Source organism: Centroberyx gerrardi, chromosome 2, assembly GCF_048128805.1.
Source record: "Centroberyx gerrardi isolate f3 chromosome 2, fCenGer3.hap1.cur.20231027, whole genome shotgun sequence".
Classification (NCBI taxonomy): Eukaryota; Metazoa; Chordata; class Actinopteri; order Beryciformes; family Berycidae; genus Centroberyx; species Centroberyx gerrardi.
This window is the reverse complement of record NC_135998.1, coordinates 21879894-21892290: the sequence shown is the minus strand read 5'-3', so window position 1 is coordinate 21892290 and position 12397 is coordinate 21879894. Positions and strand designations below refer to the sequence as shown.

The 12397-nt window shown below is 42.7% G+C and overlaps 1 protein-coding gene across 3 annotated transcripts; it reads left to right on the top strand.

Annotated features, from left to right (window-relative positions):
* The first annotated feature begins 263 nt into the window (after positions 1 to 263).
* ntrk2b (neurotrophic tyrosine kinase, receptor, type 2b) lies at positions 264 to 10387 on the top strand. Of its 3 annotated transcripts, XM_071894965.2 has the most exons (18): positions 264 to 460; positions 2528 to 2602; positions 2694 to 2765; positions 2902 to 2970; positions 3097 to 3248; positions 3458 to 3594; positions 3933 to 4065; positions 4592 to 4900; positions 5016 to 5033; positions 5287 to 5295; positions 5566 to 5600; positions 5699 to 5798; positions 6777 to 6965; positions 7296 to 7426; positions 7576 to 7748; positions 7931 to 8171; positions 9832 to 9990; positions 10202 to 10387. In XM_071894965.2, exons 1-18 carry the CDS (start codon positions 264 to 266, stop codon positions 10385 to 10387), a joined length of 2385 nt encoding a protein of 794 aa, XP_071751066.1. The 3 variants fall into 3 exon arrangements, with proteins under 3 accessions (XP_071751066.1, XP_071751064.1, XP_071751065.1); XM_071894963.2 differs by lacking the exons at positions 5016 to 5033; positions 5287 to 5295 and adding an exon at positions 5104 to 5127; XM_071894964.2 differs by lacking the exon at positions 5287 to 5295.
* The last annotated feature ends 2010 nt before the right edge of the window (positions 10388 to 12397 follow it).

Below are 12397 nucleotides of genomic sequence, written 5' to 3'. Positions count from 1 at the left end.
CAGGACGGACCACTTGACACCTTGCTTCACGGCATCGATATGCAGTAGTGTGATACCAGCTCTGCGGAGACGGGAAGGCCAGTCCATGGCATCTTGATATTAAAACCGTGGGCTCTGCGCATTCCTGACCGACGGCGTAGTCTTTTTCTGCGGAGTTGAAAGGATTAACTTGGCGAGATAAAGGCAACGACGGAGGAAATCTTACAATAATTCAATTTGACCAAATTCTGTTGGGGGATTCGTGGGATATCATTGGACCTGCGATGGACTCCAACGTGGGGGAATATGGCATGGCTCGTCTTGGATTGTTTTTGGTTTTGATGGGGCTGTGGAGATTTAGCGATGCTTGCCCTGCATCCTGTACTTGCAGCATCTCAAGGATTGCTTGTATTGATTCTGTACCAGGGATCGAGGATTTCCCAGTCCTCACGTTAGATGACATGGAAAACATCACCGAGATGTAAGTGTCCGAAAATGATCATGCAGAAAGCTTATGAACTTATTGGGATATAATGCCTGAAAAACTAGGCTACCTCCGATGATAACTGACAATAATAATAACACTAAGAAGAAGAAGAATCCTAATGATAATAATAAGAATAATAGGCCTAATATTTTTTTTGCCTCGCGGATTTAAGATGAATAAGAGCTGTCTTCCACGCATAATGTCAAACCTCAAAATATGTGATTTTTGATAATTATAACGAATGGGTTTGTCAGATCATATTGTGTGTGTGTGTGTGTGTGTGTGTGTGTGTGTGTGTGTGTGTGCGGGGGGTGGTGGAGGGGGAACGGATGGGGGTGGGTGGGGGGGGGGGGGGTTCGCGCGTGCCAGTAACTGTGCGGGTGTGTGTGTGTGTATGCGTAATGGTGGTGAGGGTGCGCGTTGAGTCTTATTTGGATTAGGAGTATTTCCTTTACAAAACAGGTCCAAAGGTAGTGATTGAGTAAATGTTTAAACGCGCCCCCTGTTAATAAAATACTGAAACTCAGATTAACACATCAAACCAATTTTTGCAACATCACCACATTGTCGCCAGATTACACAAAAGATCACATCGGTTGTGTACAGCTGAGGCGATCTAGGCTACCCACAGATATATAGCCTTATCTGCGCCAGTGTATGGGCCTGTATGGGAGTATACCTGCTACAGCCCTGCACTAGTAGAGCTGGCACCCAAGGAGAATGGAGGGGAGACTTGGATGAGTTTTCTAACGCATACCGGAGACCGGGACTGGTTGGCACATCTTCTACTCACGAGTGTATTTTTCAGTATTGGCCATCTTTATAGATCCACTTTCTACAGTCATTAACAGATCAAAATCCTATTGCAAATAAGAGATTATTTCACTTCTAAATGACGTTGTAAATTTCTCGACAATTTTGTTGACACTAATATAATATGACAACGATTATTTATGTACACAGAGATTGTTTAAATTAATGTAACTTGTGACTAAGATTTGTCACACTTTGTACAATGTTGTAAGAATTTTAAAGAAGCCGAATTCCAAATGATACACAGTGGTTTTACATGTTAACCTGACTTTGATAAACTTGCTAGTTTAAATAGGACAAAAAGATTGCTTTGTTCTATCATGCCCCAGAAAGTACATCTGAAAAGTTCCAGAGACATAATTTCCAGATGTATAATTTGTAGCTTCTCTATGTGAGAGCATGTCCCATTTTCAGTGTGACAACCTGCCCCAACCAGACATTTTGGGAAATTGTCCATAAGCACAGAGTTTTAAGCTGGCCCTAAATATGCTAGTTGCCGTGTTTAGTGTCAAATGACAGTTAACCCCTGCCTTCATATCTGATATAATACAACCTTTTCTGTAATTTACCATATATTTATGACAAAAAAAAAAACTTGTTCCCCATATCAGGGTGAATTGATCCTAGGCAATCTCTTACCAACAGGGCAGATATTTGCATCAGTGTTCTTTTTTTCCCCTCAACCTTTTAGCTTCAGACTTGTACCCCTGTATAAAAACTTGCCCATGTGACAGAAGTAGCCCCAGACTCCCTAACGGGTGTAATGTTACAAAGAAATAGTTCCTAACTTCTATCATGGTATGGCAGTTGTTGGGGTATTTGGCCATAAAACAGCATTTTGATCTTTATTTCACAAAGATGTTAGCCTGTATATATCCAGTCAATACAGGTATTAGGAACAATATCCTCAAGAGTGAAAGACATCTGTGTCAGTCAACATACAGGTGGTCTGTATACTCTACATTATGTTGTATATTGTATTATGTTGAGAACCAGATGTCTTGGAGACCTGAAGTCATTGAGAGAACATGATAGGCAAGTGGACATTACTGAATTGAATTGTGTTGTTATTCATCCCCTTGTTTTCCTCATAGGTAAGATTCAAACAGTTTGATGACTGTGTCTGCAAAGTGAAGATAACTAGAGTCACTAGAGTCAAGATTAGATGACATGGCTGTATGAAGGTTTGGTTTGATTTCTGTACGAACTTGGGTCATAATGGGGTTTTTCTTATATATTTTTTGACAGATACATTGCAAATCAATATAAACTATTTGACATCAATGACAACAGCTTGAAGTACTACGTAAATCTCAGAAATCTGTGAGTATCATATATTTACTGTTATACATGGAATACAATACAAAGAATTTGACATGCAAATAAACACTATATATATTCCCACTTCCAACAGAACGGTGACAAAGACTAGATTGACTTCTGTATCATCAGATGCCTTTTTCAACAATACAAGACTTCAATATGTGTAAGAAGCCATTTTAAGAACCCTCTTTTGTTCAGTAGTTTATTAAAGTAGCATTGTTTTGATTTTGATTTAGGTGCACTGTTCACATGCATAATGATATTAATACGGTTTGACTTATTTTTTTCCTAACTTTTAGAAATCTCAGAGACAATAACCTATCAACATTGTCGTGGAGAACATTTCAAAACTTAAACACAACATACTTGTAAGTACCATCTCCATGTGAAGTTTATCTCCCTCTCTCTCTGTGTCTGTGTGTGTGTGTGTGTGTGTGTGTGTGTGTGGAGGCATAGCTGATGAGTTTCTTATGGTCTGTGTGTCTGTTTTCCAGGCTCCTCCTGTCCGGTAACCCTCTGGACTGTGTGTGTGAGAACTTTTGGATCAAACTGAGGCTGCAAGATGAAATTGAGAGTCAAGAGCTAAAATGCATAGATGACAGAGGAGTGAGGAAGGCCTTTGCTAAACTCACTCCACCAGACTGTGGTAATGTGAAACCCTGTTATCGTGAGCAACATTGGGTATTTGGCATTGCACACAACAGTCAGAGAGGAGATAGCTTGATGGAGAGAAAGAGAGAGAGAAATAGCTTGACAGAGAGAAAGAAAGAAATTGTTGAATCAGGGGACAAATCTATGTAAAGCGTTCTCAGACTTGTCAGATGTTTAATTTTAGTGTTCCCCTGTGTCTTGCAGAGGTTCCCCAAGTAGAGGTCACCCCCACAATCGTGACCAAGATGGAGGGGAGTGATGTCAAAGCAGTGTGCAGCGCCTCCGGCTCCCCTCCCCCTGAGATCCTGTGGAACTTTGATATCCTCTGTACCAGCTACGAGGTGAGGTGGTCTACCTCGCAGCTTCCCGTTTGAACCTTTGGTACATATCTACCACTTTGGGCTTCTCATTTTGACTTTTTGCTCTTTGAGTTTTTCCAAGCGGCAAAGATGGGGGGAAAAAAAAATTGGATGCTTTTGTTAGAGAATGTAACTTACCAGATGAGCTTCACTGAAGTTTCATAGCGAGTGAGTTAATTCTCCCCAATTCTGTGATCTACAATGGGATAAAGGTGATGATGGTTCAGGGAACAGCCCTCCCTCTCTCCCCTAGAGTTTATAACACGCCTGATGTCGTACGTATGATGGCTATAATGCAGATAATAATGGTGTGTTTACAGATAGATGCTTTGGATCTGGAGAGCAGCCTCACCTTGTCAGGCCTGTCACCTGAGGATAATGGCAAAGTGATCGTCTGCAGCGCTGAGAACATGGTCGGTCAGACCGAAGCTTCCCTTCAGCTCAATATCCTCTGTAAGGACCCCTGCTTTTAACATTGACTGCCAAACTTAAACCACTGTGTTAAATCTTTATAAGTCATGTTTATAAGTTATATTTGCCCACTGTTGGTCCTCTGTGATGATCTTCTCACTGTCTTTCTCTGTTTGTTCAATGAAAGCACAAGGTTCTCCAGTTTGTTATTATTACTGTCCCTCAGCAAATCTTATTGACTCTACATGTTTCCTGTCACCATAACTCTTCCTCTTGTGAAGCTCCTAGTGCCCGGCCATACTCTTCTGCTTGTTTAGTGCCCCATTTCTCCTCATTCCTCTCTTCCCCATTTCCCTGATGTCAGTGTTCGAGTGTTCTGCGATTAGTCTTCCTCTCTTCTCTTCCTACTCTGCCATGCTCTTCATCCCCAACTGCACCTCCTCTCCCAGTATGGCCCAACATTATTGGCTTTCCTCCTGGCTTTTCCGCCTGGCTTTTTTTCCTGGTGTTTATTTCCCATTATCCTGTGATTACTCTTCCTCTCCTGTACTGTTGCCTCCTGTGTCAGTTGCCCCCACCATCCAGCAGCTGCTGGGCCCCGAGATGGACCACCACTGGTGCATCCCCTTCAGCGTGACGGGGAACCCCAAGCCCGAGCTGCAGTGGTACCATAAGGACGTGCTTCTCCACGAACAGGACTACATCCGCACCCGAATCCACGAGTTCACCGTGAGCGAGTACCACGGCTGCTTGCAGCTGGTCAACCCTACACACATCCATAATGGCGAGTACACGCTGGTGGCCAAGAACGAGTATGGCCAGGACGAGAAGAAGGTCTCCGCCCAGTTCATCGATCCGCCCAACATCGGACACTCAGGTCTCTGCACGCTCTCTTCTTGCAGTCGTTCATTCGATAAGCAGCCGGACAGTTTCTGAGGCGTTCAGGTTGTTTATCAAGTTGACTAAAGTGTAGATTCTTTTCTTTATTTCAGATGAGCCCTTCTACTATTGTAAGTAATGGATTTAAATATTCAATCCAGCTTTCTAAAAGCAACGATGGCCATGACTGACAACTTTAAGATGTTGATAATACTGTATATGGTTGTGTAAGATATAGAATCACATCATCACATGGTTATAAAGTTACAGTTAACGTGAGACTGTGATGTGACAGGTTGTAAATATTTTGACTGTTCCCGTTGTTCCATGTTGTCCATCCGTTTCTCTTCCTATGGCGTGTGCCTTCATGCTGCTTCCACACAGACACTACTGGTAGGTGTTTGAACTTTCACAGTGCGCAGTGTTACACAACATGACTTACACACATGCCAACAGTGGCTGTGCAATCAGCACTACAAAAATCTCTTTTTTATTGTCTCCTGCACAGGGAATCAATCTTATGTCCCAAAGATTATATTCAGTAGTCATAATTATTCTCAGCCAAACAGCTGCCTTTTTAACTTATCTGAGTGCAAAAAAATGAATTTACATCTTTACAGTATCACCACTTGGCTTTAAATGTGATGTATTTTCTTTTCTTAGACTCACCACTCCCTCCATTGGACGACAGTGTTGCAGTAAGTGATCCTGCCCCCTCAGTATCATTTAAGAGACACTAGACATTATTGTTGGCAGATATGTTACTAACAAGAGTAAATATGTTCTTTCTGCCCAGGTGTATGTAGTGGTGGGCATCGCAGGTGTTGCTTTGACCGGATGCGTTCTGATGGTGATCATTCTGAAATATGGAAGAAACTCCAAGTTCGGCATTAAAGGTAAACTTGTTTTTGAAATCATAGGAGCGGACGCCAAGCTCATTGAGATTTCCACTTGACTATCTCAATTTGACAGAGGTGTGGCCAAGGCAACTTCACTCGAGTCCCAAGTCAGTCTCAAATCTTGAGGCACAAGTCTCAAGTCAAGTCCCAAGTCTAAATGTAGAACACAAAGCCAAGTCAGAACAAGTCAAGAGTCCAGTATCAATTCAATATCTTAAAGAAAACTAAATATCTAGGACTTTTCAATGCAATTTGGTTTTAATAGGATAAAAACTTAGTAAGAGCATCATGAGTTTGATTTCTATAATCAGTTTCAGCTTCAATAAATTGAATCATTCCATACAAATTCAGAAAACAGAATTTAAATTCAGTTGTCTGGTGGAACAAATCTCATCACTTTCAATTTAAGTCATTTACACAAACACGAGAAGATCTTTTGTCATTGTCAAGACTTTAGAAACCTCAAGTTATCAAAGTACAAGTCAAAGTCGAGTCCCATGTCACCAGAACCCAAGTCAAGTCAAGTCTCAAGCAATTCAAATTGAGCCTCGAGTCCAAGTCATGTGACTTGAGTCCCCACCTCTGCAATTTGATAATGAATACATTTAATACTGAAATTTGTGAATCCTATTTTGAGGCTGAGGTCATCTTATGTTTATTAATGATGACTTCCCTGCCTGTGATCTTCTGCTATCTTCTGTCATTATGTTTATTTGTACTTACAACTCCTTCCATCGCTCTCTCTCTCCCTCCATCCCTCCTCTTGCTCCTCCTCCTCCTCCTCTACCACCGCCCTTTCCACTATTTGCCCTGCTCTTATTTGTCCTGCCTCCCTCCATCACCTTGTATTCACACACCTACTCCCTTGTCCTCCTCCTCCTTTCTTCTCTCCTCCTCATATCCTCCGCCCCCTTTTACTTTCTCCATCCTCCTCTTCCTCTTTCCTCCTCCTCCTGCTTTTCTGTTGCTACCCAGGCTCCTCCTCAGTCATCAGTAATGACGATGACTCTGCCAGCCCTCTTCATCATGTCTCCAATGGCAACAACACCCCGTCGTCCTCGGAGATGGGTCCAGACGCAGTGATCATTGGGATGACAAAGATTCCTGTCATTGAGAACCCACAGTACTTCCGTAACTCTGGCAGCATGCTGAAATCTGACACGTGTGAGTTACCGCCTCGCTCGACAAATGTCTGGTAACCCGGACCTTTTCTGATAAATCCATGCAGGAACCACTGCTGGACGCCGTATTCATTGTCAGCATCCTGCTGCATTGTGATAGTGATGACTTTGGCTGACTCTTACTCTGCAATGCAACCGGACAGTTAGCCTACGGATGATGTTCAAAAATGCACCCTGTTTACAGATAGCTTTACTGGACAGACTGAACCTGAATGTTCATCACACACACACACACACACACACACAGATATTCACACTAGAATTAGGGTGCACATATGTCCTTGAGAGTGATTTGTCTCCCTTTGCATTGCAGTCGTCCAACATATCAAAAGACACAACATTGTGCTGAAGCGGGAGCTGGGAGAGGGGGCCTTCGGGAAGGTCTTCCTAGCTGAGTGCTACAACCTGACACCAGACCAGGAGAAGCTCCTCGTGGCAGTCAAGGTACCGATCAGCAGGCCGCTCACTCAAATAATCAATGCACTTGTCATTCAGTTAGTCAGTACTGTTGACTCACTGTACAGTCTTGTAGATAACGCCGCTCACCGCGTCCATGTGCGTCCCCTTGTCTTTGTATCCTTGCCTCTGCTCAGACTCTGAAAGAAGCCAGTGAGAGCGGCCGAGCAGACTTCTACAGAGAGGCGGAGCTTCTCACCAACCTGCAGCACGAGCACATCGTCACCTTCTACGGAGTTTGTGTAGAGAGCGACCCCCTCATCATGGTTTTTGAATATATGAAACACGGCGACCTAAACAAGTTCCTCAGGTAGGATCCCGTTGACTTTTGATTCTGTGAGCACTGGCCCAGTTTTAAGGGTAAACTTGTAAATTCTTGTTACACAGCAAGCACATGTGCCAAAACCTCTAAAATATCCAATGTACAATGGCAAAGATCGACTGTAAATCGACTGTAATGAGCAAGCTCTAAGTGAGTGTTTCTGGGTGTAGGGCCCACGGTCCTGATGCGGTGCTAATGGCGGACGGTCAGCACAGTATCCTGGTGGAGCTCACCCAGTCCCAGATGCTGCACATTGCCCAACAGATTGCTGCTGGCATGGTCTACCTGGCCTCCCAGCACTTTGTCCACAGAGACTTGGCTACCAGGAACTGCCTGGTAGGAGAGAACCTGCTGGTCAAGATAGGAGACTTTGGCATGTCCAGAGATGTTTACAGCACAGACTACTACAGAGTGAGTCACAAGTATTTTCATTTTCAATAGTTTTCCTCTCAATTTTTTTCTCCTTGTCTTTCCCCCAGTGTGTCTTTCTCCCTCTCTGTCTCTCTCTCTCTCTCTCTCTCTCTCTCTCTCACTCTCTCTCTCTCTCTCTCTCTCTCTCTCTCTCTCACACACACACACACACACACACGGATGCACACAGACACTCCCATTCTTCTGAAATACACACAGAAATATGGAAATGCACACACACAGTCTCAAATATGTAATTAGAATTTTATTCTAGTTTTGGTCTGAAATAACTGTGTAGCTACAGAAACGGCAATTTTAACCAGAAGTATTTTATCTATTTTTAATGCCATTTAAATGCAAATTCTATAATCTGCATAAAATTACTGTTTCCATGGTAATAAGGGCCAACAGTGCAAAAATGCATGGCGGTTTTTCTTTTTCCCTGAGCAAGGAGTTAATGCTTCACTTCACTCTACATGAACCCCACCATATAAAACTGGACAGGAGTTTTGCGTGTTATAACGTGTCCCAAAGTGTACGACCTATGGATGGTCTTTAGTTCTAACACAGGGAAAAGACTACACTGCTGTGAAAGTTAATGCTCATTTATGTTTGCAGTACCTGAAGCTACAGAAAGCCAACAAAAATCTACACATATCAATTTTGTCACATAGAGTAACAGACACAGTGTGTTTGATTCGGTCATCCTGTGTGTCTCAGATCCCACAGCGCCCTCTGCTGCCCAGTCTTCCTGACTGGAGTAAAAGAAAATAATACAAAACACACAGAGGGTTACAAGATGCATCAGCTTGCATCAGATAAGAATGCCATATGAATAGGGCCTTTCAGCAACACTGTTTATCAGCCATTGTCATCAAATGGAAAGCAAAAGAAAATACTGAGGATGAACACAGCTCAGAATATGATGCTGTCTGAATCTCATCTGCTATGAAGCTGTTTTTACTTGGACTTTTGCAAGTCAAAGGGGATTCCTGCAAAAAAAAAAAAAAAAAAAGATTTCAGCCAGGACAACCTACAGAAGTGCACTAAACAGTTTATTTTAAAAAGATGACATGGTTGTAGCCTACAACCTTTGGTTTTGGCGATGAATAGATCTGCTTTTATGTGCTCCCTTTGTGCATTGAGCATGAGCTACCAATCAGGAAGCACATAAATCCCTCCTACAGTACATTAAAGCAGATCAAAGCAGGTGGCAGCTGGAGGTGGAGGTGAGTGAGCGAAACCAGCAAAGTTTTCATCGCATGCCGCACACACAGATCACAAACAGCAGATCGCACAGTGAGCAACAGACTGGGTGAGTACCAGCGCGATTTAAATAGTCCGCCCTGTCGTGGCGAAGGTGTGTGATTGGAGGGTTTATAGTGAATATACTGCTGGGCGGACCAATTGACTGCAGCCTGCTTGAGTTTCCTGACTGAATGCGGCATAGGCTTTTGCAGTGGAATGGCCCACAATAAAGACAGCGCAGTAACAGTACATCATACAAAGGAATGCAGCAATTTCCATATTTTGTCTTCCCGGCACGTCGATCCAGCAGCCTTCACACTCGCTCTCCAGCAGGCCTTGTGGTGTTGGTTACTGATGGATACTGTTCTCTCTCTCTCTCTCTCTCTCTCTCTCTCTCTCCCTCTCTCTGCAGGTGGGTGGTCATACGATGCTGCCAATCCGCTGGATGCCCCCGGAGAGCATCATGTACCGGCGGTTCACCACAGAGAGCGATGTGTGGAGCCTCGGCGTGGTGCTGTGGGAGATCTTCACCTACGGCAAGCAGCCCTGGTACCAGCTCTCCAACAATGAGGTCAGAGCCACATGTAGTCTGCGCGTCAGAAGAGCTCTCGTCCCACTCTGGTTTATTTCAGTCAGCGCTGGTGCTTGGTCTAACAAAACTCTTACAGCTCAGAGACACTTCTGAAATCTGTAAAGTGGATATACACAACTGGCAACTTTCATTTATGCTTTACTATCACAGTCAAACAGCAGACAACCTGTTGTCATCCTGTCTCCCACAGGTGATCGAGTGCATCACCCAGGGGCGCGTGCTGCAGCGGCCCCGCACCTGTCCCAAGGAGGTGTACGACCTGATGCTGGGCTGCTGGCAAAGAGAGCCCTACATGAGGCTGAATATCAAGGAGATCCACGGCCTGCTCCAGAGCCTCGCCAAGGCCTCGCCCGTCTACCTGGACATACTGGGCTGATTTGCGAGTGTGTGTGTGCGCGAGCATGCGTATGCGTGAGCTGGGGCTTTGTGTGTGTGTGTGTGGCGATGTGTTTGTGCGTATCTCTGCACATGTATGAGATAGAGGGAGAGAGGAAAATGAAGGAGCGCGTGTGTGAGCGCGTGAGCGTGTGAGTGTGTGAGCGCCTGCGTCTGTGTACAGTACCTGGCTGTAAATGTTATTGTAAATGCTATTGTCTGTGTCTTCATTACATCGACAAAAGCCTTAAATTTTGAGTGTTTTTTTTTTTTTTTCCCTTTCCTTTCCTTATCCATTTGAAGACTTTACTGAGGCATGTTTCACCAATCGAAACCAAATGCATACAGGATTATGAAGCTATCCAAACCATCAACACACCTAAACTCTTACAAAATATGCTAAACACATCAAATAAATGAAACCCAATAATAGGTAACCTCGGGTTATTTTTGTCACTGGTCTGGCTTTATGAAAAGGTTTTCTATCTACATTCATTGCAGTAAATGATCATACTCTTGTATACCGTATTTGCTGGGGATGAACAAAGGGAAAATTATGTGTCTCGCCATCATGGACCGTGTGTGGACACAACTGTATAGATACAGCTTTGTCTTCTCATTCAAGAAGAATGTCGTACAGAGCAACATAGTCTGTTGAGACATGAGAGGTAAACTTAAGTTATTAAGTTAAGGCATAAGCTACTGCTTTTACGTGTCACAGACTATTTTATTATTTTAGGGAATATCTATTTGTTGACAGGGACTCTTGACTTTGTGTTTTCATACCAAGTTATAGATTTAAATCTCTAGTTTTTGGACTGACTCCACGGAGCTCTTGGGGTTTTCCTGTTCATCTCAAAAAGTATGAGCCGTTCATTAGCACAACTCTGTTGAGCCTTCTGCGTGTTCAGATAGATATGTGCATATTATATACATATAATAAAAAAAAAACAGAGAAAATTGCGTGAAGCATAGTATATTTCATATAGACGCCTCAGTCTGATATAGCCTACTAAAGCCTACCGATGGACTTCTCAGTGTAAAAGCAAGGTTTGGGTTTTAAAAGACATGGGCACATAGTATATACTCTGTTTGACACATTTTTTCTTTTTTTTTTTTTAAATAATACCATCATCATCAGTCATCTTTTTTGTAAATATCTGATTATATTTTATTATAGCTACTCAAGGTCATCTCTCTTTAGAAAGCAGTGTTTTGAATGTTGTTGGAGTGCACTACTCATTTCACAAGTCTTAATTTGATGTATCTAAAGCACAGTGAATGAGGACCGGGTGGTGTTAAGCTGTGCCCATCTTAAAAGATGAGCACAATACTGTCACAATTACTGTTTTTTGCGCATTCACCAGCAATGTCATTGAGCAAATCTTTCTTGTTTGGTGGCCCATATATCTGTAAAATGACGTGGTTTTGTGTACATTTCAAAGACAGATTTTCAAATGTTGTGGGTGTTGATGAGACTGAGATTGTTGATGATTTGTCAAGAGAAGAAGAAATGAAGGACTTTGTGGTGTCATGTTTATTTTTGCCTAATTTCTAAGGGGAAATGACAGGGTATCTGATGCTGTTTACTTTGGGTTAAATATACTGAGATTTACTAGTGGAATTCCCTTATTCTAAACATTTTGGTTTTGTATGCACTGAAGTTGCTGTTTATTTGTTTACATTGCAAGATTGTACTTTTGATGATCTGTGATCTAATACAGTAGATCTTGAACTCTATATTGTAGGCTAAGGAACAGAAGTAAAATAATCAAGAGTCTGATTGCCCATAAAGTGTCCCAGAGGAGCTTTCATCTCTCTAAGCCCCAATCAGGCAAGTGACGACTGATACTACTGCTAACCTTGGGTAGTAATAGCATCAGTAGTGAGGCACATATGTCAAGGCAGGGGACCTTAATGCTTGAAAAAATGCTTTAAGATTGCTTTCTACTAGTTATTTTTTCCTAATTATCCTCAAAAGGCCTCTTTTCTTGAGATGAAAAAGATACAA

Excerpts from the sequence above, each read along its gene's own strand:
- ntrk2b (XM_071894965.2), top strand. The coding sequence starts at position 264 with ATGGACTCCAACGTGGGGGAATATGGCATGGCTCGTCTTGGATTGTTT. Across the intron at positions 3,249-3,457 it reads ACTCACTCCACCAGACTGTG|AGGTTCCCCAAGTAGAGGTC; the intron begins GTAATGTGAAAC and ends TGTGTCTTGCAG. Across the intron at positions 5,799-6,776 it reads CTCCAAGTTCGGCATTAAAG|GCTCCTCCTCAGTCATCAGT; the intron begins GTAAACTTGTTT and ends GTTGCTACCCAG.